The sequence below is a fragment of the Rousettus aegyptiacus genome, unplaced genomic scaffold (assembly GCF_014176215.1).
Source record: "Rousettus aegyptiacus isolate mRouAeg1 unplaced genomic scaffold, mRouAeg1.p scaffold_m13_p_7, whole genome shotgun sequence".
In the NCBI taxonomy this organism is placed as follows: domain Eukaryota; kingdom Metazoa; phylum Chordata; class Mammalia; order Chiroptera; family Pteropodidae; genus Rousettus; species Rousettus aegyptiacus.
The window spans coordinates 1,227,488-1,254,768 of record NW_023416310.1 but is presented as its reverse complement, the minus strand read 5'-3'; the positions used below and the strand labels follow the sequence as shown (position 1 = coordinate 1,254,768).

The 27,281-nt window shown below is 59.4% G+C and overlaps 1 protein-coding gene across 1 annotated transcript; it reads right to left on the bottom strand.

Moving 5' to 3' along the window:
• Positions 1-368: 368 nt before the first annotated feature.
• DCDC2C (doublecortin domain containing 2C) lies at positions 369-27,035 on the bottom strand. Its single transcript, XM_016155822.2, has 12 exons — positions 26,749-27,035; positions 21,288-21,339; positions 18,464-18,540; positions 14,831-14,959; positions 12,215-12,352; positions 11,431-11,470; positions 9,658-9,784; positions 8,424-8,524; positions 7,704-7,767; positions 4,444-4,491; positions 1,254-1,883; positions 369-400 (listed from the first exon to the last, which is right to left on the bottom strand). The coding sequence occupies exons 1-11, from the start codon at positions 27,033-27,035 to the stop codon at positions 1,351-1,353; spliced, it is 1,596 nt and encodes a 531-aa protein (XP_016011308.2). The 3' UTR covers positions 369-400; positions 1,254-1,350.
• Between the last annotated feature and the right edge of the window lie 246 nt (positions 27,036-27,281).

Sequence of the window (27,281 nt, the reverse complement as noted above, 5' to 3'; positions counted from 1 at the left end):
CTGCTCCCACGAGCCACAGGCCATGAAGCCGCCGGACCCCGTGTGACCGGACGGCACCGAGTCTGCTGCGGGCGCCGCCATCTCCTGCTTTGCTCCTGGCCCCCCCACCATCGGCCTCATCGCACAGGCGAGGATGCGCAGGGAGGATGATCTGGGCACGCAGGACCGCGGGGGCCACAAGTGGCGGCCTAGAGCCGGGGTCCTCGCGCCTGGCCCATCCTCTCCCCGCAATGCCGTGCCCCGGGCCACCGGCACAGGAGTCTCAGGCAAGAAAGAAATGGGGGCGTCTAGAGCCCCTTTTCAAACACCACGGCATGCACTAAGGATGGAGCTGGGGACTCACCCGCCAAAAAGGCTAACGGTGAGACACAGACGGCTTCCGACAGATGACAGCTTTCTCCTTAAAGTGAAACAAAGTTACGGTCATAAAGGTGGTGAAATCACAGCCCTCCTTCCCCTTCCCTGTGCCGACCTGGAGTACTAGTTACAAACGGGAAAGCCCTGGAGCTCGGCAGCCCTAAAATCCTTGCTCCCACTTCTTTCCCCGGCCATCGAGAGCCTCGTGAACCCTGGCGCCAAACACAGTAACGATCTCAGCCTCGGCTCTGGGTAGAACCATCTGCCGGTCTTCCCTCAGCAAGAAAAACACAACCGCCAAAACGGAGTAGCGGCCGTGGCCAGCACTTCCTAGTGCCTTCTGTGTGTCCAGCGCGTAAGTGCTGTGTGATGAGCATTATCGCTTTAAATTATCCCAACAACCTGTGAATTAGGCACTATGAGCCCTAACATAGGGATAAGTAAACTGAGGCATGGGCCTAGTCTGCACACTTCATCGGTGGAGACTTAAGAGTCCAACTTCTTAACCAACAAAAATGTCCACTTTATGGGGTCCTACGGTCTATTCCTGACGTATCGGGGATGTGTATGTGAACTGGGCGTGAGTTTTATGTGTGTTCATGTACTTATAATTGTAAGATGCCTGATTCACTTTTAAATAGGAAGAATAGAGTACAGATAACGGGGTACGTGCGTGTCGTTTTCAGGGTGGCTGAGTCACTGGGGTGATGTCCTAGCGTGAAGGGAAGGTCCGAGCCAGGCGTGGACACACGTGCGGTCTCACTGACCACTTCTCCCCACCCCCCTACCCCGTTTGATATGCAGGGGACACAGGACGGAATTCCAGGCGAATTTAATCACTTCTTAAATGGCCGCCAAAATATGTAATTCACAATTTTAATATTCTGTTAGCGTACCTTCTCAGTATAATGTGAAAAAAGTTTAATTTTATTTTCGTTTGCCGTATAATCTTTTCTATCTTCTGATATTGCTCTTCACAACATGGCTGATATTTTAAGGTATTTGTTCTTCAGTCTGTTCTTCCCGAGACGTCTGTTTTGGAGACGGCTTCCCCAAGGACGGCTGGTCAGGGGGTCCTTCCCCATCGGGTACCTGCTCCTGGGATGTTTGTACCCAGGATGACTGTCCAAGCAACTCTTCTTCCTCGGGTAACTGTTCCTGGGATGGTTGCCCCAAAGATGGCTGATCAGGGCGTCCTTCTCCATGAGGTACCTGTTCCTGGGACGGCTGCCCCAAGGACGGCTGGTCAGGGGGTTCTTCTCCACTGGGTATCTGCTCTTGGGATGTCTGTACCCAGGATGACTGTCCAAGTGACACTTCTTCCTCAGATGCCTGTTCCTGGGATGGTTGTCTCAAGGGTGACTCTTCGAGCGACTCTCGTCCCTCGGGTCTTCCCCCTGGTGGTCTCAGTGACGATTCCTGGGATTGCTGTCCCATTGGGGGTTCTCTGTGATCTTCAACTTTTCCTGGGGTTTTTAGTAGTGCAGGTGTACTTTGTTCATCTAGAAAGTCATTTGGTTCTTTTTCTTGTTTTCAGTAGACAAAATAAAACAAAATCACCAATAAGTATAGTAGTCATCTAAACCAAGTAAAACAAATCATAAAATGACCAGCATGGCTACAACGTCATTGATTTCATAGCGACGGTGACAATACTAATAATTTTCCCACAGGCTGTCACGCTAGCAATGTGCTCACACACGCATCCTCACTTTACTCACACTGGGAGACACGATCTCATACGAGCATAAACCAGGACGGACAGCAGCAGAGGCCCCCGCGAGAAGCGGGAACGGCGTGCTGCCGAGCGCTAAGCACACGGATCTAGCTCATTAGCTGTTAAAAATCTCTCAGAGCCAAAGGACGGTCTTGCTCTTTCTGTGGGTCCCTGGGGCGGGGACGGCAGACGGAGGAAAATGAAGAGGGAGGACTCGGGGCGAAGGGGCGTCCGGAATCACCCTTCTCCGGGCCCGGCGCCGACGCGGCAGGACGGCCTGTGGCCCGCGGCCCGCGGGACGGTTACGGGACACCGACCCGCCCCAGCCAGATATCACTTGCCAGACGGTGTGGGCTGTCCCTACACTGAGATGCCATTCGTCACAGGAAGTCAAAGGACGTGCCCGAAAACCAGCACGTCACTGGAAATGACAGGTGGAAAGACACTTTCTGCAAAAGGCCTCGCAGGGCCTCAGAGGAGCAGGTAATGCAGCTGATGCGTCTGCGGCCGCCGCCCCTCAAACCTGCTCTTCCTCCTGAACCCCAAAACCCTCTTCCTCCTCGCCCCTCACGTCTGTTCTGTGGCCAAGTGTGGTCCATCCGGTCCCCTCCCAGAATCCATCACTCCCTGCGCCTCTTGCCTCCCCGCCCCCTGCCCCCCAAAGGGCTGTCGAGTCCCCGTGTGCCCTCGTACCCGCCGCACCGTCAGAGGGGTTGTCAGACCATAAACTTGATCACAGCTCTCTGCTTTAACATTCCCGACACGATAAAGACCAGAACCTTTAAGACGGCACACGCGGTGCGGGGGCGGGGCAGCAGCCCGGCCACTGCCCCGCCCCCCACCACCACCCCCGCGCGCGCACGCGCGCGGCTGCCCCGGAGGGCGCCGGCCACCAGCCTGCCCAGGCGCGCGCGTCTGGTTCAATCCACAGGCAGAGCCGGGGCGCCTGGCCCGCCGGGCTCGGGGGGAAGGTCCTACGCGCCCTGCAGCCTGTCCGCACTTCCATGCCCCGACCCCCAACCCCAAGGCAAATGAGGCCGAGGCTGGCGAAGCGGGGTCCGGCCCTTGCACCCCCTGCACGCCCCGCACCCACAGCGGAACTGCGCCCCGGGTTTAAAGAAAGCGATGAAATGACAGGGGCCCCGGGTCCTCCGCCCGGCCTCAGGGCCGCCTCCCCTCCCCGCCTTTCGGTTCTTTCTTGAAACATGTAGGATTACGGTGACAGGCGAGCGAGGCGCACGGTGAACTGTGAAAACGTGCACGCGTGACACGGCGCTCATCGTCACGGAGACGTTTAACTGGAAAAAGGGGCGATGAAGGGAGAAAAACCAAAAGCGGGCACAAGGTCAACGCGACTGGCTGCCGAACGCAAGGCCGCGGCCGGGAGACCGAGAGGGGTTGGAACCGCCCCCCCCACACACACACACGCAAACCCAGGAGGCCCTGCGGGGGCTCCCCACTGCCGCCCCGCACCCCTCGACCAGACCCACGTCCAACAGCGATCGCGTCTCCCTCGCCTGCTCGGCCTGGCACGAGGAAGGTGCGCCCCAAACATTCGATCAATGAAAGAATAAGAGAATAACGTCACCCGCAGGCCCCTAGTCCCGCACCTAAAGCCGTCCTAAAAAACGTAAAATTCTAATGCGCGAAATACAAATAGAATTGATTTTAAAGTTTGTTCATGTGACTGATACGTAACCATAAAATATAATAGAAAAGCACATCAAACATGAATGCACCAGGTGTGCCGTATCAATACAGAACGAAACGTATCTCAAAAGCCCCGCCCGCCCGCCTCGCCCTGCAATGGCCCATGGGCCCTTTCCAGGACGGCACATGCTCTGTGCCGCTCTTTCCCAGAATCGAACCCACGACCCGACAGGCCTCTAAATGTGGCCAACAGTTTGTCATTTCCGTGCCCCTACGTGCCTCCTGTCTGAAACCTGCCCTCTTATTACAAGTTCCAGGAGCTTTATTTTCTCTTCTCTATTTTTCCCCCCTCAAATTCTAGCGTGAGGATAAGTGCAGTAACGTGTTAAAACACTTGCACACCTGAACCATGAAAGGTCGCCGGAGCTGACCGCCGGCCGAGGGGCGGGGCCACCGCGCGCATAGCGCCTTCATTTGTCATCCCGTAAAACTCGTGCCCACAGAGCGTGGCTCAGAGGTTGTTGCTGTGTGGGGACGGGAGAGCAGGTGGCTTGTTTCAGGCCAGGTGAGCCCGGCGGAAGGCCACCGTGCATGGAGGTACGGGGACACGCGGCGCCGGCGGGGAGCAGGGGCCCTGCCGCAGACATCTCGGTGGGGCAGCTCCCAGAGCGCAGGTCACACACGCCCCACGGACGGCCACCCACCACCCCCTCACTCACCAGGAAACGGAACCGCTTTTTTCATCTTTCTGCCCTTCTTGAGAGATGCTAAAAGAGAGAGAGAAAAAAACATTATTAAACTGACCAGAGGTCTAAATTCCACGAGCTCTTGCTGTAAGACCTGTGGGTAAAGGAGTTAGGGGGACGTAACCATGCTGACCAGTGTAGAGAGAATTTAAAGCTTATTTCAGTAAAATTATAATTGTGTTTATTACATTATTACACAGAAAGGTCCACATTATGCGAACTCTAGTTTCTGAGATCACAGGGCAACTGGCAGGATTTTGATCTTATTTTTATTTCTCTAAGAAAAAAGCATATAGTAGTTATTGTGTTGTATTTTCAAACTCACACGGTTTAATAGCAGGAGGTCACGGGCATGTGGTGGCGTTTCCCTGTCCCCTGGCGGGACTGAGCGGGTAACACTGTCCCTCCAGTTAGACCAGCGAGCCATAAAGCGCAGATGCCGAAAGTCCTCTGTGAACAGCCGGAAACCGCCAACCTGCTCGGGTTTCCAAGCGGCTGATTTTTTAAAAACCTCAATAGTAAATCGCAATACAATAAAAATAGAATATTCAGTCTAAATGAAAATGCTAAAGCTAGAGGTGCACACCTGACTGCCACTGACAAGACGGAACACACTCACACGCACGAGCGCAGGTCTGCGGCCCGGCATCGGCATCGCGCCCGGCCGTCCCGCGGCGGCTGCGGGCGCCCACGCCCTCGGGGTGCCCGCCATGCGCGCGCGCCCCATGGCGGTGCCGGTCCGGCTGCAGCTGCACACTCCCGAGCGCGCCTGCCACTGTGCGCCCGCAGCCCTGACAGCGCAACGTTCTCGCTGACACGCGCCTCGGCTTGATCGCACGCAGGCGCCACGCCACCCGACCGGAGCCATCCTGAAGCCCTGACGTTTTGGCAAGTGAGACGGAAAGACGCGCCCGGGCAGCCGGAGGAGCTGACACTCCCCGAGCACGCAATCGGAGAAGCTGCTAGAAGAGTCGATTAGGGAGATGAACCCGCCAAGCAGCAGCTGCGGGAATCTGAAAATTGAAACAGAGAGAAAAAAGAAGAAGAACTGAGAGTTTCAAGAGGAGGCTCGTTTCGATGGCAGTCGTGGGGTCAGAGGCCACCAAGAATCAGGCTCGCCATGGCTGCCGGGTGGCGGCGGCGAGGCCACCACGGGCGCCCGCCGAGAAGCGCGCCGCGACCTGAACACGCCGCCAGCCTGACGCTTCACCGGACGCGGAGATTCGCTGCTGGACAGTTCGGGGCCCGAAGACACGGTTGTCAATTTTTCTGTCCGGTAACCGCCCCTGGGCCCCGGCTTTCCCCACGGCCCGAATGATTCCGAGCGAATCGGCGAAGACGTTTCGGAGCCTCGCCGGAAAGGAAGGGCGGGCGACGCACTCGGCCGCAGGCGTCGCTCGCTCCGTGCGACGTGCCGAGGCGGCCGACGAACGCGCGCGGGGAAAGCGACAGAGCCGCGGGCCGCGGTCTCGCCCCCGGGCGCTGGCGCACGCTGCCAGCAGCCGCCGAAGGCGGGCGAGCGCCCACGGCCGGACACCAAAGCCCGGCATGGGCGGACGGCGCCCCGCAAATGGAAGGGGCCCCCCAGCCGGCAGACGCCGCGTCACGCACGGGGGCGCAGAGCACAGCACCGGGCGCAGTCGCTCACACTGCGACGACTCTGCACAGTGTCCGTGGGCACGAGCCTGGTCGCGGCGAGCGCTTCGTAAGGTGTGTAACGGTCTAATCACCGCCGCGCACCCGAAATTAATAAACATCGCATGCCGACTGTAATTTAAAAATGAAAAGATTATTTTAAAATAATAACGATAACGCAGGGTGGTCCAAGCCCATCATGAGCCTGTGTCCTCAGTCTGTTTTCCTCCGTCCGCAAATAAGAAACAGTGGGAAAGGCTCCCTCACAGAGAGCACGCGCCGCCGCCCGACGTCACCGGCGCCTGTGACGTCACCGGCCCCTGTGACGCAGGGAGCACGCGCCGCCGCCCGACGTCCCCAGCGCCCGTGACGCAGGGAGCACGCGCCGCCGCCCGACGTCACCAGCGCCTGTGACGTCACCGGCGCCTCTGACGCAGGGAGCACGCGCCGCCGTCCGACGTCACCGGCGCCTGTGACCCGGCCCGTCGCTTGGCTCCTTCTGGTGCCGAAGACCAACGCCCTCCACTCCCGCCCGCGCCCTGCGGCTGTTCTTCCGTCATCTTGTCTTTCTCCCGGGCCCCCCCTGGGGTTATTTCCATCTGACTTTACCACGTCTAAATGCTCAGAGGGCAGCGAGTGGGGCGTGGGGCGTGGCCGGCGGCAGCCTGCCCCCGTGACCAGGGCGTCTGCGCACGTCGCTCCTCCCACCAGCTAGCAGAGCTCCCTTCGAACTTCCCTGTGATAAAGACTCCTGTACCTACCTGTCTGCAAGGGGCTTGAGGCCCGAGTCTTCACACGCAGAGGCGGGGGAGGGGGCACGGAGGGGTCAGCAAGTGTCAGGTAACCCTCAGTACCAGCTTATCTCATAGGACCCTATTACCTCATAGGATCGTAGTAACCACACTTAAAAGAAACAGAACAGATGCAGTTGCTTTGTTTCAGGGACCAAATCACCTCCAAAGAGCACGGACGTTATCGACAAAGGTCTGAGGCACGACTCAAGGCCATGGATGACCTGCGGACCTTGAGTCCCTCCCCTGGGTTCCACTGGACCCGGAGGACACGCCCTGGGAGGGGGCTCTGGCTACTTACAAGTCAGTAACAGTAACGTGGAGAATAACCACGTGACCTTGGGAGGGGTCCCCGCCCTCTCTGTGCCTCGGTTTCCTCGACTGTAAAATATCCACCTTGTATAATACAAGCAGTTAACACATCCATAGGATGTTTACAATTTGCAATGCATTATGTCATTGGAAACTATAATATATCGTGTTCCTATATTTCATAACTAATAGCTACATCAGAAAAAGCTATACGTGAAAACCCTTTATAAACTGCTTTTAAAACTAAGAATCTAAAGAATTACAAAGAAACAATCGTGGAAAAAGTGAGGAGAGAAAGTTGTGATTGGGTAGTGTCCTCGCTGTGGGTTTTCAGGAGGGGCGGGCGGGGGCAGGGTGCGCGAGAAGCGAGGCCCTTCTCCGTGCGTTTTGGAGACGCCCTCGACAGCTGGCCACCGCAGGGGTGACAGGCGCCTCGCCCAGGCGGAGCCGTCACAGAGCACATCGTTCTGAGTCTCTAGCGTGGGCATGACGTACCTTTTCCCTTTGTGCTGTGTCTCACCGGCAATCTTTTCTTAAAAGACATCTGTGACTGGTCATCCTGAAACAAAAACATCAGTGTGAGCAGCTGGCACTCTCTCCTCTGAGCAGGACTGGTGCCCCGCTATGCCTGGGCCCTGGGGACCGAGGTCCGCAGAAAGGCCAGGGCACCGGAGACACCACGCAGTCAGCAGTGACTCGCCATGGCGGCCGTGCTGGGAGGCGGCCGCCTCTCCACCCACAGCAGGCTGGTCTTGCCACGTCGTCTGACACTCCGTCCATCCAACCACCCCGTGCCCCTGTCCCCCGTGCCCCCGTCCCCCGTCCCCCCGTCCCATCCCCCATCCCCTCGTCACCCCGCCCCCCATCCCCCCGTCCCCCCACCCCCCGTCCCCCTGACATGCCATCATCACCCTCCTTCATTCCGTCTCTGTCACTCTCTCATGCCACCACCCCACAGATGATCACTGAGCGCCATCGCGAACTGTGACCGGTGTTAAGGGTCCTGGTGGCCGAGAGCGTGAGGAGGAGACGGGCAGTTGGGAAATGCGTGACGCGGGATATGAAGGACAAGCCACAGCCACCTGGAGGGGATGCAGAACCTTCTAGAGGCCGGGGAGCCGGGGGGCGGGGTGGGCGGTGAGGCCACAGGCCGGCGGGGACTGACGGCAGCAGCAGGACGGCGGCGGGCACGGTCATGCGACGCGCATCACCCACCTGGCCCCCAGGCACCTCCACCTGCTCGTCCTGCTCCTCTGGGACCTCTGGCGCTCCCCGGGTCTCCAGGTGAGGAGCCTGGGCTTTGTACACGTCGCCTTCTGGAGAAAAACAGCACAGACGGGGGCTTCGAACCAGCATCCTCTGCACACTCTCTGACCCACATCGAAGTTACGGCTCAGCATCCGCTGGGCCTCCGGTGGCCCCCTCACACATTCTGGCCCGGGGACCCGGGGACCCAGGTCCCGCCACCACCCAGCCCAGCGTGCCCATCACCCGGGCCCTTGCTTCAGCGGAGACGCCGGGCTCGGTGAGCCTAGACGTCTCCCTGAGTACGTCCCCGTCCCCACGAAGGCCCTGGGCGCTGGACGTCGGGGTCAGCGCTGTGTCCCACACGGGACTCCGTCCCAGAGGCAAAACAGAGCAAAAGCTCAGCGCTCGGACGTCCAGTTAACTCAGTTAGAAGTGGACACATGACCTCCCAGCGGGCAGGAGCACCAGATCTAAGGACGAGCAGCTTCACAAGCTCAGAACGACCTCGAGAACTGGGTCCGAACGAAATGAGTTTTAACAAACTGTGTATCACATTGGCTATTGCCACGTACTCAAGTCAGTTGACATAAAAATTGTTTCCATTAGAATTAGAATCGATTATAATTAGAATTACAATCGGATGTATTAAATGCTTATAAAATCCCAAGGTTCTCGAAAAGTTTATCCTCACCCTGATCAGAAGCAACAGGCGACAGCAGAGGAGAAAGCAGCAGCCCCGGCCCTTGACCCCGCAGGACGCAGATGCGGCCACCGACGGCTCATGGCCAACGCCCAGCGGCAGAGCCATCGGCCTCTCCGCCCCGGCACCCCCGCGGCCTCGCCCCCCTGCCCATCCTCGCCGCCCGCCCGGCCTGTCCTCACCGCCCGCCCAGCCTGCAGCCCCGGGGACCGTCCTACTGCTCTCATGCTTGGACAGAGGTGAGGGGACCAGGCGGGGAGACGCCTTCGGCAGGAATGCCGCGCCCCCGGCCACCCCACTATGCAGCCAGCATCACGACTCACAGCAGACCTTGGGCCACCCTACTCCACCCATCTGTAGAGAGGGAACTTGCCACCGCTGTTCCCATGGCCACACAGCCACGCAACCCACTGGCCCCCGTGGACTGTGCGGCCCTCCCGCAGGGTGGCCAGGTGTGCCCGGCATTTCCAGCACTGACCGCCAGAGGAAGCGCCACGTTACCTGCCCGGCTGCGGACTGAAGGCTTGACCGGCATTTTCTTGTGTCTCTTTTTGGCATAATAAACAGATTCGTGCGCTTTCAGTGGAATGCGGCCGTGCTCATGAGGGCTTCCTCCTCTGGCGTCCTCCTACGGTACAAATTAAGAATAAAATGTGTGCTCGGAACAGCGGTGTCCGGGTCCCACCGGCTCTTCAGAGGAGGCCCGGGGCCAGCCCACAGCTCCCGGGCGACACCGGACGGCGCCCAGCAACCTGAGGGGCCCCCCTCCGGCACCATCCAGCCACGCCGCCCCCGCACTGCTCTTCTGCAAGGTGACAACGCACTTCTCTCCCTGCCTGAGGGCACGGGGCAGAGCCTCGCCAGGAAGGACGGGAGCCGCCTGCTGGCTGCAGGGGACCACGGGACGCCGGGCAAGGCGAGGGCCCGCACTCGATGGGGACAGGCGCGTCCTGTCCAAGGAAGACAGGGTGGCTTCAGGGGCACCTCGTAGAGCCTAATGAAACCACTGCTTCCGCAACGACCCCAAATGCTCCTGCCGGAACCTCTAACCCAGGAGCACCCGACACACTTCAAAACGGAAAACTACACCAAATGAAAAACACACCGAAGCTTGTTTTGCATCGTAGTAAAAAGAGAACTTGGATTTCTAAAATCGCCCTGGACAGCAACGAAGCTCACCCCGCCCATGGCCGGGGCGACCTCGACCTCGGCCGGGCCCCACTCCACGGCGCAGAGCGGAGCGCCCCGACTGCAAGCGCGCCCCGATTCTGCCCTACCATCAGGTGCGAGCCACCTTCTCTGCATTTTTCTTTCTATCTTTACCAAAGCGTTTGCTCGTCGATGAGGCAAAAGCATGTAAACAAATGTTTCTCTTGACCTCGGGCGCTTAATAGAATTTTGAACTAGAACACCTTCCTCCACCATTGTTGCACTGGATGTGACGCAAACTGCCAAGTTTCCACTTGCGGACAGTGACGTGTGAACACTGCCCTGCCGTCCCGCACAGGCACCAAGCGAAATTCTGCCGCACGCGACAGGCTCTCCCGCAGGCCGACGCCGCGTCCACCGGAAACAAGACCGCAGCCCGCCCGCCCTAGAAGCAGGAAATGGCCGGGCCTGGGGGGCGCCAGGGGCGCCGGGGCTGGGTTCTGGGTTATTCTGAGCGTCGCTCGTCGCAATCATCTTCTGTTTATTTAGCCTCCCAGACAAAGACACCAGGGGTTTATCTGGGCTCGGAAAGGCCACTCAGAGGACAGTGACGGGGGGCCACCCCCCTAGGGCACAGAGGCAGCCGTGACTCAGAGCAAAGGGCGCAGAGCGACCATGGCCGCCAACGTCAGACCCCGGCCCCGTCACCCCGGCGGCCACAGTGACGGAACGCGGGGGCCCCGCCCCGACCTGGGGAGTCGCCCGCAACCCAAAGGGCCTCACAGGGTACAGGGTGGCAGGGGACGCGCGGGCTCGGTGTCACTAAAGCCACCGCACTCCTTCACCTCACACTGCACCTTGGGGACATGGGCACGCGGGCTGGGCTCACAGCAACTCCAGGGCCGCCCCTGGCTCCCCGCCTGCCCCGCACCTGACCTTGACCCCTGCCTGAGCCTTGACTGATGACCTTTCAGAGACTCTCGTGCCCGTGGGCCATTGTAATGGTTTAAACAGAGCAAACTGTAAGTTGGAAAAACTATAAAAAGGAAGTGACGAAATGTGGACATCGCCCTGGTCCCCCCAGCAGACGCCAGGCTCGACCCTTCCCTTCTAGAAAGTACTTACTTTCTTCTTCTGTGAGTCTTTCTCCGTGTCCGTGTCCGTTCTGAAAGACAAAAGGCAGTCAGCTGGACGTGTTTATCAGCTGGACGTGTTTAAAGTTCTGCTGAAAACAGCTTTATAAAGACGGAGAAGCAGCTGTGGCTCTGGGGTTGGGGAGGGGCTGTGCCCAGGGGGAGGGCCTTCCTGTCCCCAGGGGACAGCAGCTCAAGCCCCAGGGCCTCCCAGCCCCAGGGGTAGGACGGGCCCCAAGGCGTCCGTTCAGTGCCTGATCCCTGAAAATCCAGGGCTTTCCTGCCTCGGGGCAAAGCTGCTGGGCGTCCCTCAGGCGCGAGTCCCTGAGAACAGGAGGGGCCATTGTCCCATTCCCATGGGTGCGAGGACAGGAGTCCCCAGCGGCGCCTCCCGCATCGCACCTTGACACCCATGCGCTCGGCGCTGCACCCGGCCCGCACCCCAGCCCGCGTGACGTCGCTGCTCCTGCACCAGGAGCGCCTGCTGCCCCCAAACCCGGACACCTGGCCTCACGCTGATGGCGGCAGCTCCCGCGGCCGCCAGGACTCCGGGGTCCCCAGAGAAAAGCCAGAGGCCTCTCCCCCCGCCCCCGCTCCCTGCCACGAGACCCTGCCGTCCTCGTGACTGCGCCGGACACTCGATCCTCCAGGGCTAACTTCAAAAATCCAAAACGGCATCATGTGTAAAACGAGACTCCCAAGCTTGGCTACAGAAGATAGCCCATAGCCCAGTCGGCCGCCAGGGGGAGGGTGGGGCCAGGGCCGGGTGTGCTCACTGCGGGGCCGCGGCGGCCGCGCCCGGGCTCTCCAGGTACGGGAGGCTCTTGAAGGCCTCCAGTCCCGCGGCGACATAGAAGTGCTTGTCCTGCAAATCCTGGACGCTGTGCAGAAGACGCCCGTTTATCGTGAACAGCCTGCAGACAGGGAGGAAGAGGCGGCTGCGGGTCCCGGACGGCGGTCTCGGGCGGGCGGTCTCGGGCGGGCTGATTCGGTGGATGACGCCACCTGTCTGGGGACCGTGCGCTGGACACCGGCGCACTCGTGAGCGGGCGTCACCCCAGCAGGCTACTCAAACCCGGGCGGGCGCCCTCCCGGGAGAGGCTCGCTGTCCACGTGCAGATGTTTAATTAAGGTCTGTTTTTAATTACGTACAGTGCTCGGAGGCCCTCAGGAACATTTTAAGCTCTTGATTGGTGGTCAATTAATTTTAACTAACAGCTAAAATTAATACAAATTGGCTTAGATTGTTATAACACTTGGAAAACAAAGCAGCATTTACTAGCAAATGATGTTCTTTTTCATAAGCACCGAAAGACTAATCTTTGTCTGCTTTATACTCTGTACTCCTCTTTGGCACGTACTCATGCATTTAAGAGACAATTCAATTCATTCAACCCTGAGCACCTATTACAAACCAAGAATTTAACATAAAAATGAGAAACGCTGTAAAAGAAGTCCAGGGGGGTATTATCAAAGTGGAACAAGAAACCACAGAAGGAAACAAGTGGGAAGGCTGCCGTGGACTCAGAGTCGTGGGGACCAACACGACAGGGCGTGAGCCGGGCGGCGGGGGGACGCGGCGCGGCCCCGTCACGGCGGGGAGCTGGCGCTGAGCAGGGGAGAGAGGAGCGCGCGCGGGTGCCACGTGCAGGCGCCGAGAAGCGGGGTGAGCCCGCGGCGGGGGGAGAAACGCGCGCAGACGTGCGGAGGACGAGCCGCGCAGCGCAGCGCGGAGATCTCGCGGGGGAAGAATCCGCAGACGCGGACGAGGGGAGGCGGCAGAAGCCGCCGGAGCCGCCGCGCGCGGCGTGGACGGGCCCCGCGTGCGGCGTGGACGCGCGTGGACGGGCCCCGCGTGAGGCGTGGACGCGCGTGGACGGGCCCCGCGTGAGGCGTGGACGCGCGTGGACGGCCCCGCGAGGGCGGCCTTGGAGGGCGTGGCTCGGTGGAAGGAACAGCAGATCCGCAACCCGCGGCCAGAGACCGGGAGGAAACAGTGATCCGACCCTCCGCACTGCGCGTGCTGTCGAAATTTACATCAGCATTTGCATAATGACCCCAAATTCAAATCCCAGATCATCGCAGCATGACGGGGTCACGGGGGCGGGGGAGACCAGGGAGCGTGAGCGCTTACGGCCTTGTCCGGGCAGGCGGAGGACACAGAGCGCCATTCGGAGCCCACGAGCCCCGGCGACTGGACGAGCACGGCGCAGGGCCCGGGGGCACGGAGGACGACGAGTGGGGCCGCGGGCGGGGCGGGGGGCGGCGCACGCCCGAAGTGAGCCGTCCACGCGGTGCGGAGAACCCCCGGGCCCCGAACACCTCCGCTCCGAGGGCGGCCCCACCCGGAGAGCGTCCGGAGGGCCTCCCCGGGAAAGGCGGCCGCAGAGACACACGTCGTCGTGTGTGTGTGTGTCCAGAACCTCGTTCAGTGACGAGGCGACACCAGCAGCAGACGGGGTGAGGGACGGTTCGCGGGAGTCGCAGCGGGCGCCGCGCCCACCCCCGAGACGCGCCCTCCAGCTCTTCGCGTCCCCGAGGGGGCGCGGGCGAGGCGAAGGGCAAGCTGGAACTCGTTCGTGGGGTCAAAGGGGAAGGACCTTCCGGGAGAAGGCACATCCTGCACGTGGAGACGTGGGCGTGTGAGCTGCGGGTCCAGCCCAATCGCGTGCCCGTGGGCGTGCGCACGTGTCCGCGCGTGGCGCTTCCATGGCGGCAGGTGCGCGGGAGCGCAGCGTCCCCCAGCGCGGACGTGTGCGCAGACGGGCGCACCACGCTACCAACGCGGCCCGTGGTCCACCCGGCAACCTGTCCCCGAAGGCGTGGGGCGGGGAACGGGAGTTCGGAAAACAGCGCCCAGCGGTCCACAATCACTGTCCCCAGGCCACGCTGGCTGCCGCCCAGCGCTAAGCGCTTCTCACGCGTTAGACCGGGCCGGGCAGGCGATGCTATGATTCCCAGGTTTCTAGACGAGGGAACAGGCCCCCAGACAATGCGCAGGGCCCGAGGCGACGGGAAGCAGGCGGCAGAGACGAGGTTTGGCTCCAGGTCAGCCAGTGGGCACCTTCCTGCAGGACCCACCTCCCCCCTGACCGCTGAGTCTCCGCTCAGACACCAGCGCCCCACACGGCCCCTGGGAGGCCCCATTCGTCCCAGCGGCAGCAACTGACCAAACGCTGAGGCTGGCGCCCCCAGCGGGGACATGACTGTCCGGTGAGGCCGCGTCCACCGCACCCGGAAGCGCTACTGGACGCGGGAAGGGAGCAGGTCGGAGCTCAGCGAAGCCTCCGAGCATTGAACTCAGAGGGGACGATGAGTCCTTCGGCCTGGCTGGTCCAGCAGGCTTGCACCGTGGTGACCCCCGCCCGCCGGTCCCCAGGGACAGGCCGTACCTCCGCACGCCCCCCAGAGGGAAGACCTTCTCGTTAACCGTGGCCAGCACGCTCTCCCACTCCGCCAGCCTCTGCTTGGGTATGACGACTCGGATGGGGGGAAGCAGCAGATTTCCATTCGTGAAAACGCTGCAGGGATGAAAGACACGCGACCGTTAGTGTGCGGGACTCGCAGGGACCACGCGGGAGGTTCAGAGGACGGTTGGCGACTGCAGAGCGATGAGAGTGACCACACGTCACCCGTCTGGGTGGCAGAGGGCTCGGGGCTCAGCGCCAGCGACACACCCGACGCTGGGCAGATGTGTTCTCGGGGAGCAGGAAATGCCAGGCGAGCAGCCCAGAACCCGACTGAAAACCACGCGTCTCCAGGGCACCGGTCGGGAGGGCGGCAGACGGCATCGCCTCGGAGAACGAAGGGGGAAACTTTGCCTTTAAAACGTCAGCTGCTTTCCCTTCCCACAGCCAAGAGAGCGTGTCCCAAGGAGGGAAATGTGCAATCCTTTGGAAAGATAACAGAAACAGTCGATTTCATTCTTGCAGCTTTAAGGCAGCTTCACAGTGATCTCAGGGGCTTGATTTTATTATTTCTATGTTTTTTGGGGGGATGGGGAGACAAACCCAGTGGTCAGATGTTAACAAAGCTGTGACACTTTGTCAAAGCCACTTGGCAACAGTTGCAAACTCTAGTGACTCAGTAAAGTAATGTAAAATACAGGCTTGTTTCTTTAAGTCTAAAAGTAACGATCGGTAGTTAACAATTTAGGAGCTCGACTTTACGATTCCGGTTTCTAATTCTTTAGGTTACTATCTATGGTGGCTGTTATTCTGTTGTCGTTTTCTCCTAATATGCCAGTAATTTTTAATTTTTTCAGGGTAAATATAAATGATAATGTACAGTAAAGAGAACTGGTTTTCTCAGTTACGGCTCCCACTCTGCCAAGGGCCAGGTCGTCTGCCCCAAAGCAAACCCAGGAAAGGGACCTCATGCCACTCCCCGCCCCGTGACAGAATCACTCAGAATCTTTGCTACAACCTTCCCACTTGTTGGCTTTCCTAAACAGTTGATGCCGGAAGTCTTTCAAGCATACGTGAATCATAATAAAAGACAAACGTTTCAACAAAGTCACGTTGTATTTTTGTCTAAATGTCCAAAGGTATTTAATACACATTCTCATCGTGAGCGTGGGAAAAGAGGCACGCCGCAATGGCTGACTTGTGTGCCCCCCAAAGTTACAGGAGCTAACACACACATGTGCACACGCACGCACACGCGCCCACACACGCGCGTCGTCGTAGGTAAAAGTGAGCGCGGCCTTCCCGAAGGGGGATGCGGTAACACAGACCAGCGAGATCCGCGGGTCGGTCACCCCTGACCGGTCGTCCTGCTCCGTGACGCCCATGGAAAGGACCAGGATTTACCTGTGAAGGCATTTCTCACAGGATTATTTATTAAACAAACAAAGAGACAGACAGACAGACAAACGCAACCTAACTGTCTGGTCTGGAGATTTGGTTAAATAAAGTAGAGCATAGCCCAACGGCAATTAGGGCTGTGGGCACTGGAAATGGTCATTTTAATAGGAAACATTTTAAACATTATAAAATAAAAAACAGCACATGGATTGAGGAATGGACGTTCGTCGGGTGGTTGGTGACGGTGATGGTGACAATGATGACCACGGCTGCCACTTGCGCAGCGTTTCCCGTATCACACAAGACCAATGGGGTGAGCCCTCCGTGTGGGGCACAGATGGCTAATCGCTATGTCGCACGCCTGAAACTAACAACTCTATTGACAGATAAAAATAAACTCTTTTAAAAAGTGTAATTGTTACGTCGTAAGCCTGAAACTACAGGATACAGCATGGCGACTGTAATTGAAAAACAAATTAAAAAAAAATAAAATTGGAAAGTGGTTTACCACATCACACGGCTTAGTTAGAGACTGACCAGGACACGTGAGCCTCGGCCACCGGCCACACTGGCGACTGCGAATGCACACGGCATCGACCAGCCGCGTCCGCAGGAGCCCAGACGGGGACACCCGGTTCTTTCTGCCGCATGGGCTGCTGCAGGCCTCACGCTCAGCAAGCCCCCGGCCCTCTGCCTCGGCCCCCCGTTGGCGAGGAAGGGTCAACACCCCCCTCTCCCGCCAACAAAGACCCTGAAGCCGTCGTGACGGTCTTCTGCTGTGTGTTGGGTTACACAGCTACGAGCCCTCCGAGCAAATATGGCCAGGTCTCTCCCTGCATTTGGATGGATGTCTGGGTCCCTCTAGTGGGGCTTCCAGTTCACCAACATAGAGCATGGAGCGTACGCCGTGGGGGACGTGGTTTGTGATAGGAAAAAAAGTCTGTCCGAATTAGCGAGACTCACTGATGTCGTGCAAAAAAGTGTGGCTTTGGGGACGCATGTGTTTGCCAGGAAGGACTCATAAGCCGAGAATGTCCCCTGAGGTTCCCATATGCTTTTCAGCAAGACAAGCTCACGCTGTTTACAAATACCTTGTCTTTCATCGTTGCAAGACAGTTCTCAGATTTAAAAAGGCATTTATAAAAAAGGGGTTATTTATGGAAGGACCTCGCATGTGTAAGTGGCTTCTTCACGGAAGCCTGAGGAAGGGTGATTTAAAGAGACGAGAGTCAGGGTTCGAGGCCAGGCGACAGGGGCGGGAGCCACTAATGACAGTGCCCTTGGACCTGTGTCCCAGGCCGGGCTCTGCTGGTGCCCACGGGGCTTCGCTTCCCACCTCCTGGTCTCCGCCCCTTTGCCGCCAGCATGAGGGTGAAGAGCGGTCGACTCCGCTGACGAAGGCCAGGACTGGACGCGTCGGCCAGCGTCCCCCCGACGCCGAGGGCCCGCGACTGAGGCTCACGGGCACGCCGTCCCCCGGAGCAGCACGGGGCACTGGGAGCACCATCCCGATCTTCACGTCGGGGGTTTCAACCCTAAAACATTACAACGTCGCAATAGGAGGAGGACTGGGGGGAAGGAGCGCCACGTGGAGAATTCCTGCTCCGTGAGGAGCCGGGCGGGGCTCCTCGGACCTGTCACCTGGTCCCCCTCGGGGCACGTGGCCGGCGGACGGTGCCAGCCCCGCTTCCCAAGGAGGCGGCCACTCCACAGAGATGAGCGTGTGCGGGAAGCAGGCTTCGAACCAGTGCTTTAAGCCACGTGGGTTCCCTCTCTGCTTCCCCCAAGGCCTGGCCTCCCCCGGCAACGCGGTCTCGGTCCCCTGGATGGACGCCTGCTCCGGGGACCCCCACCCAGCTCTGGCACCGGCTCCCGCACATTCCGGTCCTGGAAGGAACAGCTCCCGGGGCGGGATGAGCCCTACACCGCCCCCGACGGCCCGCGGCTGCCCGGCCACGCGGGAGGAGAGGCATGGAAAGCCTCGGCTCTCCCCAGGTGAAGCCATAACTTCCCCTGCACGGAACCCATCCGAACGGCGGCTCGGCGGCTGCCCGGCGTCTCCGCCACCAAGGTCCAAGAGAGGAAGGATGCGTGGCCCCTGACAGGCCGCCACGCAGCGCCGTCCCAGAAGACGGGGGCCGGTGGAGAACCAGGGGGCTGGGGGGGCAGGCGTGACGCCCCGAGGGCCCCCCACCGCGCCTCCTCTCCCGCGATACTCACTGGATGCACTGGGGCAGGTGATGGAGGCTCCGCCACCGCGAAGGCATGTGCATGTCGCGATGCACCACCGGCACGATCTGGAACAAGTAAAAACGAGTCTCAGGATTCAGTGCAAACCAACGCACACTTGCCAACTGCAAATCCTGTGCCCCCAGAACCCGAGCAAAGGTGGCCTCGCTGACGAAGATGCAGGGGAGACCCGGAGGGGTTCCACGTCAGCCGGACCCAGCCAGGGCCCTGCCACGGGGCTGGGGCCGGAAGTCGTGCCCCCGAAGCAAAGGCGCGGAGCAGAGGGGCTGGCGTGGGAATGCCCAGCCCCCCTCATTGTCACAAAGTGTCACAAGACACGTGGAATTACAGACGCCCACACACTAACCATGGGGAAAAAAACAAGCCACAGGTATCAGCAACTGGCGCAAACTCACAGACTGAGCTGGCAAAGGAGAAGGTGGCCCTGCGCCACCCCCTGGGGTACGGCCGCCCCTGGAACGGCTGCCTGCTCGGTCGCGTAAAACTACGGAAACAATGAGCCAATTGCTCATTTTATGTGTTAAGGAGTCATTAACCCTGATGTCACCTGCCTAATTACATAACTCCAGCAATTAAATCCATGAGTCTGGATTTTTTTTTCTCTGTACTCATATAAGAATCTCCAAGGAAGCGCCAAGCAAATGCAGTTTTCTATTACCGTGGCTGGTGGTGACAGTTTCGAGGACACGAGTCACTCACCCGGCTGGAGAAGCCGAAGGGCTTGGTGGACTTTACGGCCCTTAACCAAGCGTCCAGCGTGACCCGAACACATCCACGCCAGTGGCGGAAGGCGCTGGGGTCGCCAGAGCCCCGGTTCGCCCCGTGCCCATTACGTGTGGGCACCGCGTCCACACCGGCCCCCGCGCCCACGCCCACCCTCGAATCAACTGGGCGGGTACCCAGGGAGTGAGGACCCAGAGAGCTGATGTTACCTGCCCGGGGTCACACGGTTAGCAGGTGTCCTGAGTGCGAGAAGCCTTCGGAAACATCTCATCGCAGCTTTTGGCAAAATGGGGATCAGAAACTACGCCGACGCAGCACTTAGAAGCCCGAGTTTTGAGTCCCCCGGGGCTGTCGCCTCCCGGCCGTGCACCGCCGCCCCCCACCCCCGTGGCTGTCGCCGCCTCGCTCGGGCTGTGCCGCCGCCCGGAGTCCCTGCCCCTTCCCGCACGCCAAGCCGGGGAGAGTTGGGCCTCTCTCCTGAGGTCTGCTTTCAAAATGCGTAACACAGAATGAGATGACGTATTGTCTCAGCAAAATGCCTGAGACAAGGTCAGCCTCAGAGGTCAGCGCTCGACCGCAGGAGTGGGAGGCGCAGGGGGGCCGGGACCACCCTCCCCCGCCCGCTGCAGGGTGTGCGCCCGGGCCCTCCCGCCACGCCCCCTGTGGCCCGCCCCAGTGTGAGGTCGGCGACTCAGCGAGGGGACGGGCCCCTGCAGGTGTGCAAGGTTGGAAAGCTCACTCCCACTGGCCATCTTGCCCCGAGCAAGGTGGCCTCCGCTGGGAAACGGCGAGGTTTGACGACATGGCCTGGAAGTTCCTTCCTATCCTAAAAGGCTAAACATTTCCTCAGGGATCATTTTTCATTTTTTAAATCTCTGAATCGTGCAAAGGATAAACATGGACTCAGAACGAAGACCTGCCCTTCAGGGCGCGTCTCAGAATCGGCGTTTCAGCCCACCCCGCCTCACCTGCAGAGGGAAAAGCAGGTGCGGAGGCCTTGAGACTAACCCATCGCCGTTTCCGCTCCCTTCGCTGACCGCCAGAGTCGCTTCCGGCTGCAAACGAGCCCTCCCGCCCCGGCAAGTTACAGTCTGAGTGGGTAAAGGGTACGTTTTATTTGGTGCATCCCCTGCCTTGAAGTGCTGGCTGGGACAAGCAGCTAAATGTCGCAGTTCGTGACCCGTGCTGGAGCCCCCAGGACGTCCGTCAGTGGGACACTACGTGGCGGGCCAAGGGCACAGAGGAGTCCCGCCTCGTTAGGACGTGGAGGAGGAGAGCCCACAGCGGCCGGAGCCGGGGCGTGGGGCAGGCTCATCGTTTAGTCCTCACCACAGTCGTTCACGGTAAAGACTGTCATCTCATTTTATGGAGAAGAAAACTCAATGATAGCAAAACTACCACCCAGAGAGGCAGATACGTTAACAACATGTCACCCCGAAACACTCCTCAAAAGACAGGTCCATTTTTTTAAAGTACAAACCATGTTACATTTGGAATACCGACAGGCTAAGCAGATCAAAACATGGCAATTTCTGTTGCTTATTTGAAAAAGAGTGGGTCTCTTTTACTTCGTAGCTTAAAGGCTGTGGGGGGTTTGGAGGGCGGTGGTTCTTATTTCGCTAAGAATCGCGTGATGTGAGCAGAGGGATGGAATGTTCCATCCTCGAGACCCTTCGGCTGTCCACCAGCTACAAAAATGTCCAGAGTGTGGGGCAGCCCTTTACCTGAGCGTCGTGACTACCTTCAGCTTTGTATAACTTAAAATAACTGTTCCTGACCCCTGTCTTTCCCAATCCCTGAAACAAAAGTGAAAAGTCGTAATGAGTCACTGCACGGGGCCTCTCGAAGGTAGCTGTCTCCGGAGCTGGGGTCCTAGACCCTTCTGACTGGTGGACCACGGCGCTTTGGCAAGCCTGCCCAGCGAGTTCTGGTGTCGAGAGCAACGTTTCTTCGTAGGCGTTCTCTACAAAGTGCTGTTTTTGTAAAACTTCAATTATTCGATACTGACATTTTAATTTTTACCATATCATCCAATTCGTCCCAGTCTTAGCAGTTAGCAGTGAACACTTACTTCCTTCGACTTTTTCATCTTTACAGGTTTTCTGGGAACGATGTGAATATAACTGCAAAAAAAAAAAAATACAAAAGAAAGAAAAACCCAATTAGAAGGTAAATATTTGGATAACACCTTTGACCCTCTTAGGAGATGACCCCTTTTCGGCATCACAGTATAAAACTCCACAGCCCCAAAGCCGCTAGCGTCCGGGTTGGTGACAAGCAGCCTCGTCACCGCAGGATGGCGTCAGCCCTGCCACCGCTGGTGGCCCCCGGGGACGCCGTCTCCAACCGGCATCGTTTCCCCTCAGATGCCGTCACTCGTCGAGGAGGGGCCACGGAGATCTCATCCAGTCCCCCTTTGCACCAGGGCACGAAGGGCCCACAACTGTGAGCTGACCCCGGGCCCCACGACCGCCCAAAGCCACAGCAGAGTCCCCGGGGTGACTCGCCCAGCTCCTCATCACCTCCTCCGCTCCCTCCTGCCCCAGAGAATCTCGTCATTGTCCCGACCCTGCCGAAACCGAACGCGCCAGAAGAAAAGTCCTACTGTCATTCAAACTCTTTGGGGTGTCTCTCACACACTCACATGCACGCGATTCTCTGATTTTACAGGTTGCTGTGAATGTAGCTATCTCCACCAAAAAAAAAAAAATCATTAATGCTAGGCTTAACAGGGCTTTGTAAAAAAGTAATTCTTAGCTTATAAAATTTTGTTTTATAGAGAAAAAAAATGTTCTTTCACCTCAAATTAATTTATTCCAGAAAATGCAGAAAACGTCTGAATAATGACTAGGTTTTGCATAGATTTCACGGTGTTCATCTTTCCAATGCACCATTCACAGCCATTACAGTACGAGAAAAGCCCCAGGATGGTTAATATATCACCACGTTTCACGTCAAAGTTCATTTGCTGGTGAAAATTAATTTTAACTGCTCGACAGCTCAGCGACCACAGAACGCACACGCTGGCTTCCTCGTGCCAGCGGAAGTCGAGAAAAACACTCTCCGGAGCTCTATCCACCAAAGTCTGAATTCCGATTATTTCACTGGTCTAAGCAGCAGTGAAAGCCGGCGTCTCTCCTGGTGACCGTCCCGTGCGGGCACCAGCACCTGTCACAGAGGCGAAGGGGCATGGACGGTGGCCACGGGCCGTGCAGAGTCCCCGCCCTCACTCAGCGACGGGTGGCAGCCCCTTCCTACCGAAAACGATAAGGAACAGTAAGAAGCCTGGGCACGGGAACAGCTCGGAGCCTCCCCCCCGTTCCTACCACACGTCCAGAATGTTCTAATCGATCCCGGAAAACCTGAGAAACGAGAGGCCTGTCGGGGTCAGCGGACAGCACGGGGGCCTCGGAGACAGGACGGAGCAGCGCCCGGGCATGCGAGCCACCGCGGGGGCCCCCGCGCCTCCTCCCGCCGGCTCACGCACAGGACGTGCCGTCAAAACCAACGTTTGAGGGAAAACGTAAACAATTCTCCACGCGCATATACTGAAAACGACGTTGGAGTCAGTCTGTAGAAACGTCGCCGTTTGTCCCACGGATTTGTCCCAGCGCTGGAGGCTGCGCGTCCTGGGCCGAGGCCTCGCAGACACGGTGTCGGGCGGTGACGTCCCCGCCGGCTCACAGGTGTCTCGTGGCGAAGGCCCAGGGAGCTCTCCGGGGCTCTGTCACGAGGGCCCTGACCCCACTCGCGAGCAAGCCACCCTTGGACCTCACCACCACCCGAAGGTCCCACATCCTATGGTGTCACACGGGGGTGGGGTGGCGAGGTGTCAACAAATTTCAGAGGGACACACACACTCTGTCTACATCATTCGGCAGCTGTCCCTGAAAAAATCATCAGGAGATCACACAGCCACAAGGGTACAGCCTCGTCCGTGGCCTCCGACCCACGACACGGTCATCGCAGTGGGAAACTTGACCTAAAACGTCACGGCGCTAAACAAACCCTACCAGCGACCGTGACGTCTGCAACTGGGGGTTTTCCCCCCAAAACAAGAGGATGTTCAGTGGCCTCTTTGCAAATGGCATTAAAAATCTGGATCGCAAGCCAGCTCACTCACAAAATCACACTGCACGGGTGGCCCAGAGGACCCAAAGGCGCCGATTTACTCAGAAATATCTCTGCATCGGGGAGCACTCCCCACATCTCGAAGACGAACCTGGAAACTCTCTCTGGGGAACCGCACCTCCAAGCATTTCCTCAAATGGAACCCTACAGAAAGGGGGTCATCGCAGTCAGAAAACACGGGGACCAGCAGGGAGGTGAGAGCAAGCCAGCCGAGGCGACAGGAAGCAGAGACAGGCTTCGGATGCCGGCGTCCTCGCCGCAGACCACAGAGGAGCTGTGCTTCCAGAAAAGGCGAGCTTGGAAACACATGCAGAACCAAGAAACCTGGAAGAACGGCAGAGAAGGTCTGAAAAAGAACCCCGTAGAATTTTCAGAAATGAAAAATTCAGTAATTAAATTTAAAACTCGACGAATCGGTCTGACAACACGGTTTACACGAACTGGCGTGACAGAGTTAGCCGGAGGAGCCGCGTGAACAAGGTGCCCCCAGCGCGGCCGAGAGAGAACAGAGCATGAGGAAGAGGCCGGAGGGTCAGCGAGCGAGGCGGCCCGCGTCAGGGGCATCGTCTGCGGACGCGGTGGCTGATGGAAGTGACCACCTTGGGGACTCAAAGGAACCCCAGAAGTCTGCACTTAGGCTCAGAATTGGGACTGCAGTACGCAGAAGTCAAAGAGAATACCTTTTAGATGGCTAAAGAGCATAACACGTCCCTTCATGTCAAAGACGTGAACGGCGAGGGCAGATTCCTCCCCAGCAACCCCTAAGTTGGAGCAGAGATGGACTGAGGGACGCGGCCACCCGCGGGTGGGCTGAGGGACGCGGCCACCCAGAGAATCCTACAGCAAACGAAACTACGTGCGAAGAGTCCGGGAGAGCGCACGTTGGCTGCTGGTCTGTCCTTCCACAGCAATAAAACGGACGAAAGGAAACTCCTCTCTGCCCGACAAGATGGGGAGCGACCACCAGGCTCGCATGTGGGGGAGGGCACCCACAGGCGAGAGCCTGTCCCAGGGGCCGCCGTGGCCCGGGGCCGCTGCCGAGGCGAGCCGGCAGCGGGGAGGCTAAACACGCCCGTGCAGGGCCCACCGGCAGCGAGCGCCCTGTGGACAGCCTCGCCCTCAGCTGGGACCCACGGAGCCGCACCTTAGCAGCAGAGGACATCCCGGCTCCAAGCCACCCAGGTGGCCCAAATCGCCCCACACTCTAAAGCTGTATTACGGCGATCGTAACCCACTGGGGACACAGCAAACAAAAACCCACTTTGGCAAAAGACAGCATCACTCCAGGCCCCAAGTTACTTCCACGAACAGGTTTAAAGTGACGTCCGGCACACGAAGGCAGCTGGGCGGATGGCGAGAGATGCCACGGAACAGAACCGGCAGGAACGGTGGACACAGCTTCAGCCTGGATGGCGGCACCGGAAGACCCGCCGCCAAGCCGCCGAGGAACAGGCTCCCGCGGGGCCGTGGGGCCGCCTCCCACGGCCGGGGCACTGAGCTGCACGCTGGCAGCCGAGCCGGCGTGCGGCCAGCACCTTCCCCGGAGTCTCTGGGTCAGAGCCGCTCAGCCCCGCTGCTCTGGGAGCTCCGGGCTCGGAAGCCGTGAGATAGCGAATGCCGTTCTGAGCCAACAAGCCTGTGCCAAGTGGTCACGCGGCAAGAGCAACCAATTCGCCCTCCTGGAGAGTGTCACCCACGTGACCCAGGAGACACAGACAAGGGTGTTTACAGCAATGCCGCTGCTCGTTTCAGCGGAAAATCAAAAACGACCCTAATTATCCATCAACAGACTGGATAAACAAACTGGTACATTAATCAATGACATAAGACCTAACGGTAAAAATGAATGCTCTACAGCTACGTGCTATTAATAGGGATGAGTCTCACAAGCATACTATTCTGTGAAAAAGCAAGTAACAGGAAAACATATACAATAAAATTGCATTTATATAAAGTACAAAAACATGAAACATTGAAAAACGATGGTTATTATTAAAGCCGAAACGGCGGTTACCTGCCGGTGCAGGGTTTAAAATACCAGAGATGTTCCTCCTTCCTCTGGGCTGTGGCTCACACGGAGGCTTGCGTTGCTGCTACTGTTAACACTGCACATAGAAGCAAACGCACCTTTCCGTATATACATTGTATTTCACAATGAAAGAAATGGGCTTAGCAACCATGCAAACAGTAATAATAACTTTCGAAGCAGACGCGAGACTGGGTGAGGCTGAACCAGGTCAGGAGCCCACGCGGGGCTGAGAAACCCGCCCCTTCCATCGCGGAAAGAAGCCTTCCCCGGGGCTGTGCCTGGACTCGAACCCCAGCTTCGGTCCTGCCGGGTCACCGCTTTCTCTCTTGTAGTAACTTCTGTTTGTCTCTCATCTCCCAAGACGCAGCCGTGAGCGCGGCACCCTCTGCAGCACCCCTGGCGGCCCCACAGGAAGACGGCCCAAGAGAAAGGCGAGACAGGAAGGGGTTCCCGCCGCAAAGGAACTGGGACCACGACAGTTACCGAGGAAGCCGAGAAAATCTGTGAGGAGACCGGGTACCCTTGGGAAGGAAAGTGAGAGTGCCGCAGGCCCCGCCCGCGGGAAGAGCTCCGGGGGCTGCGAGGCGGCCCTGGCTAACGAGCACAGACCCGAACCGCCATTCCCGCCGGCGCCCTCCGGTCCCGCCGCGGGCTGACCGTGGCCAGTCCATTCCCGCCCCGGCTTCCTGCAGGGGCCCTGGCACTGGACACACGCTCTGCTCCCAGGACGGGACAGCCGTTTGTCTGCAGCTGCTGTCCTGCCCCGGGGACACCACGGGGGAGAGGGAGGGGCTTCCCCGCTCAGAGGCCAGCATCCCAGGCGCAGCACCGTCCTGGCGGGGTCAGAGCCTCTCCGGAGAGACAGCTGTGAGGGGGCCGGTGACCCGCTTCCACAGGGTGTTCACAGGAAAGGCCGCCCAGGTGGCCCCGGGCACCAGTGCGGGGTGGGGGGGCGCGGAGGGCGCGGCCCAGGTCCGACCCTGGCCTTCCGGGGCGCTCCCTGGTTTTCCTCCCTCCTTCCCCCAAACTAGCTCAGATCCTAGCTCAGAGATCCCTTCTCAAGGCACCTGCCCCGAGCGCCCCATTTTAATCGCGCCCCTCGCCCACCCCCCGCGCCCCTCCCCTTTCCGGCAGCCCCTAGTGCCCTGCTGAGCGCGCACGGCCCGCAGCCCCCACGAGGCGTTGGGGACTCCGGCTACTTTGCGCCCGGGCGAGCTGCGGGCATAGGGAAGAGCCCCGCGCACAGCACATCAGCACATCGGGGCGCTGGGAGGGGCGTATTCTCTGGGGAGTGGGCTGTGCCCCGCGGTGCGCCCCGCCCCGCCCCGCCGCGCCCCGCCCCGCCCCACCGCGGAGCGCGCCCCGCACTCACTCGAGCTTCCGGAAGTGCTCAGGCCCTGCGGCCACATACTTGCCGCCCGGCAGCAGCGCGTCCAGCCCCAGCACCAGGTGCCCGTGCGTCGGCGTAAACAGGCGCCGCACCCCGAAGGGCGCCGCCACCAGCTCCGTCAGCTGCTGCAGCAGCGCCTCGAACGTGGGCACGCGGCGCCGCTCCAGCACGAACTTGCGCCCCTCGAAGAACGGGTCCCCGTTGCGGTACACCAGGATGGTCTTGGTCGGCGTGGTGTCCACCGGCGCGCTGGGCCTGCGCGCGCCCATGGCCACGACACCCGCACCGCGGCCCCGGGGAGCCAGGGCGCGACAGCGGGGCGCGGCTGCCCCGCCCGCGTCGACGCCACCAGCCATTGTGACCGCCACTGGCCCCCAGGGAGAGAGGCTGCCTCGGGAGGGGTGAGGGATAGGCAGGTGAGGGGGCGGTGGAGCTGGGCAGGGGAGAGCAGTGGAGCTCGGGAAAGCAAGGGCCCCCCGCGACCCCACCCGCTCCCCCCGCGACCCCTCCCCCTC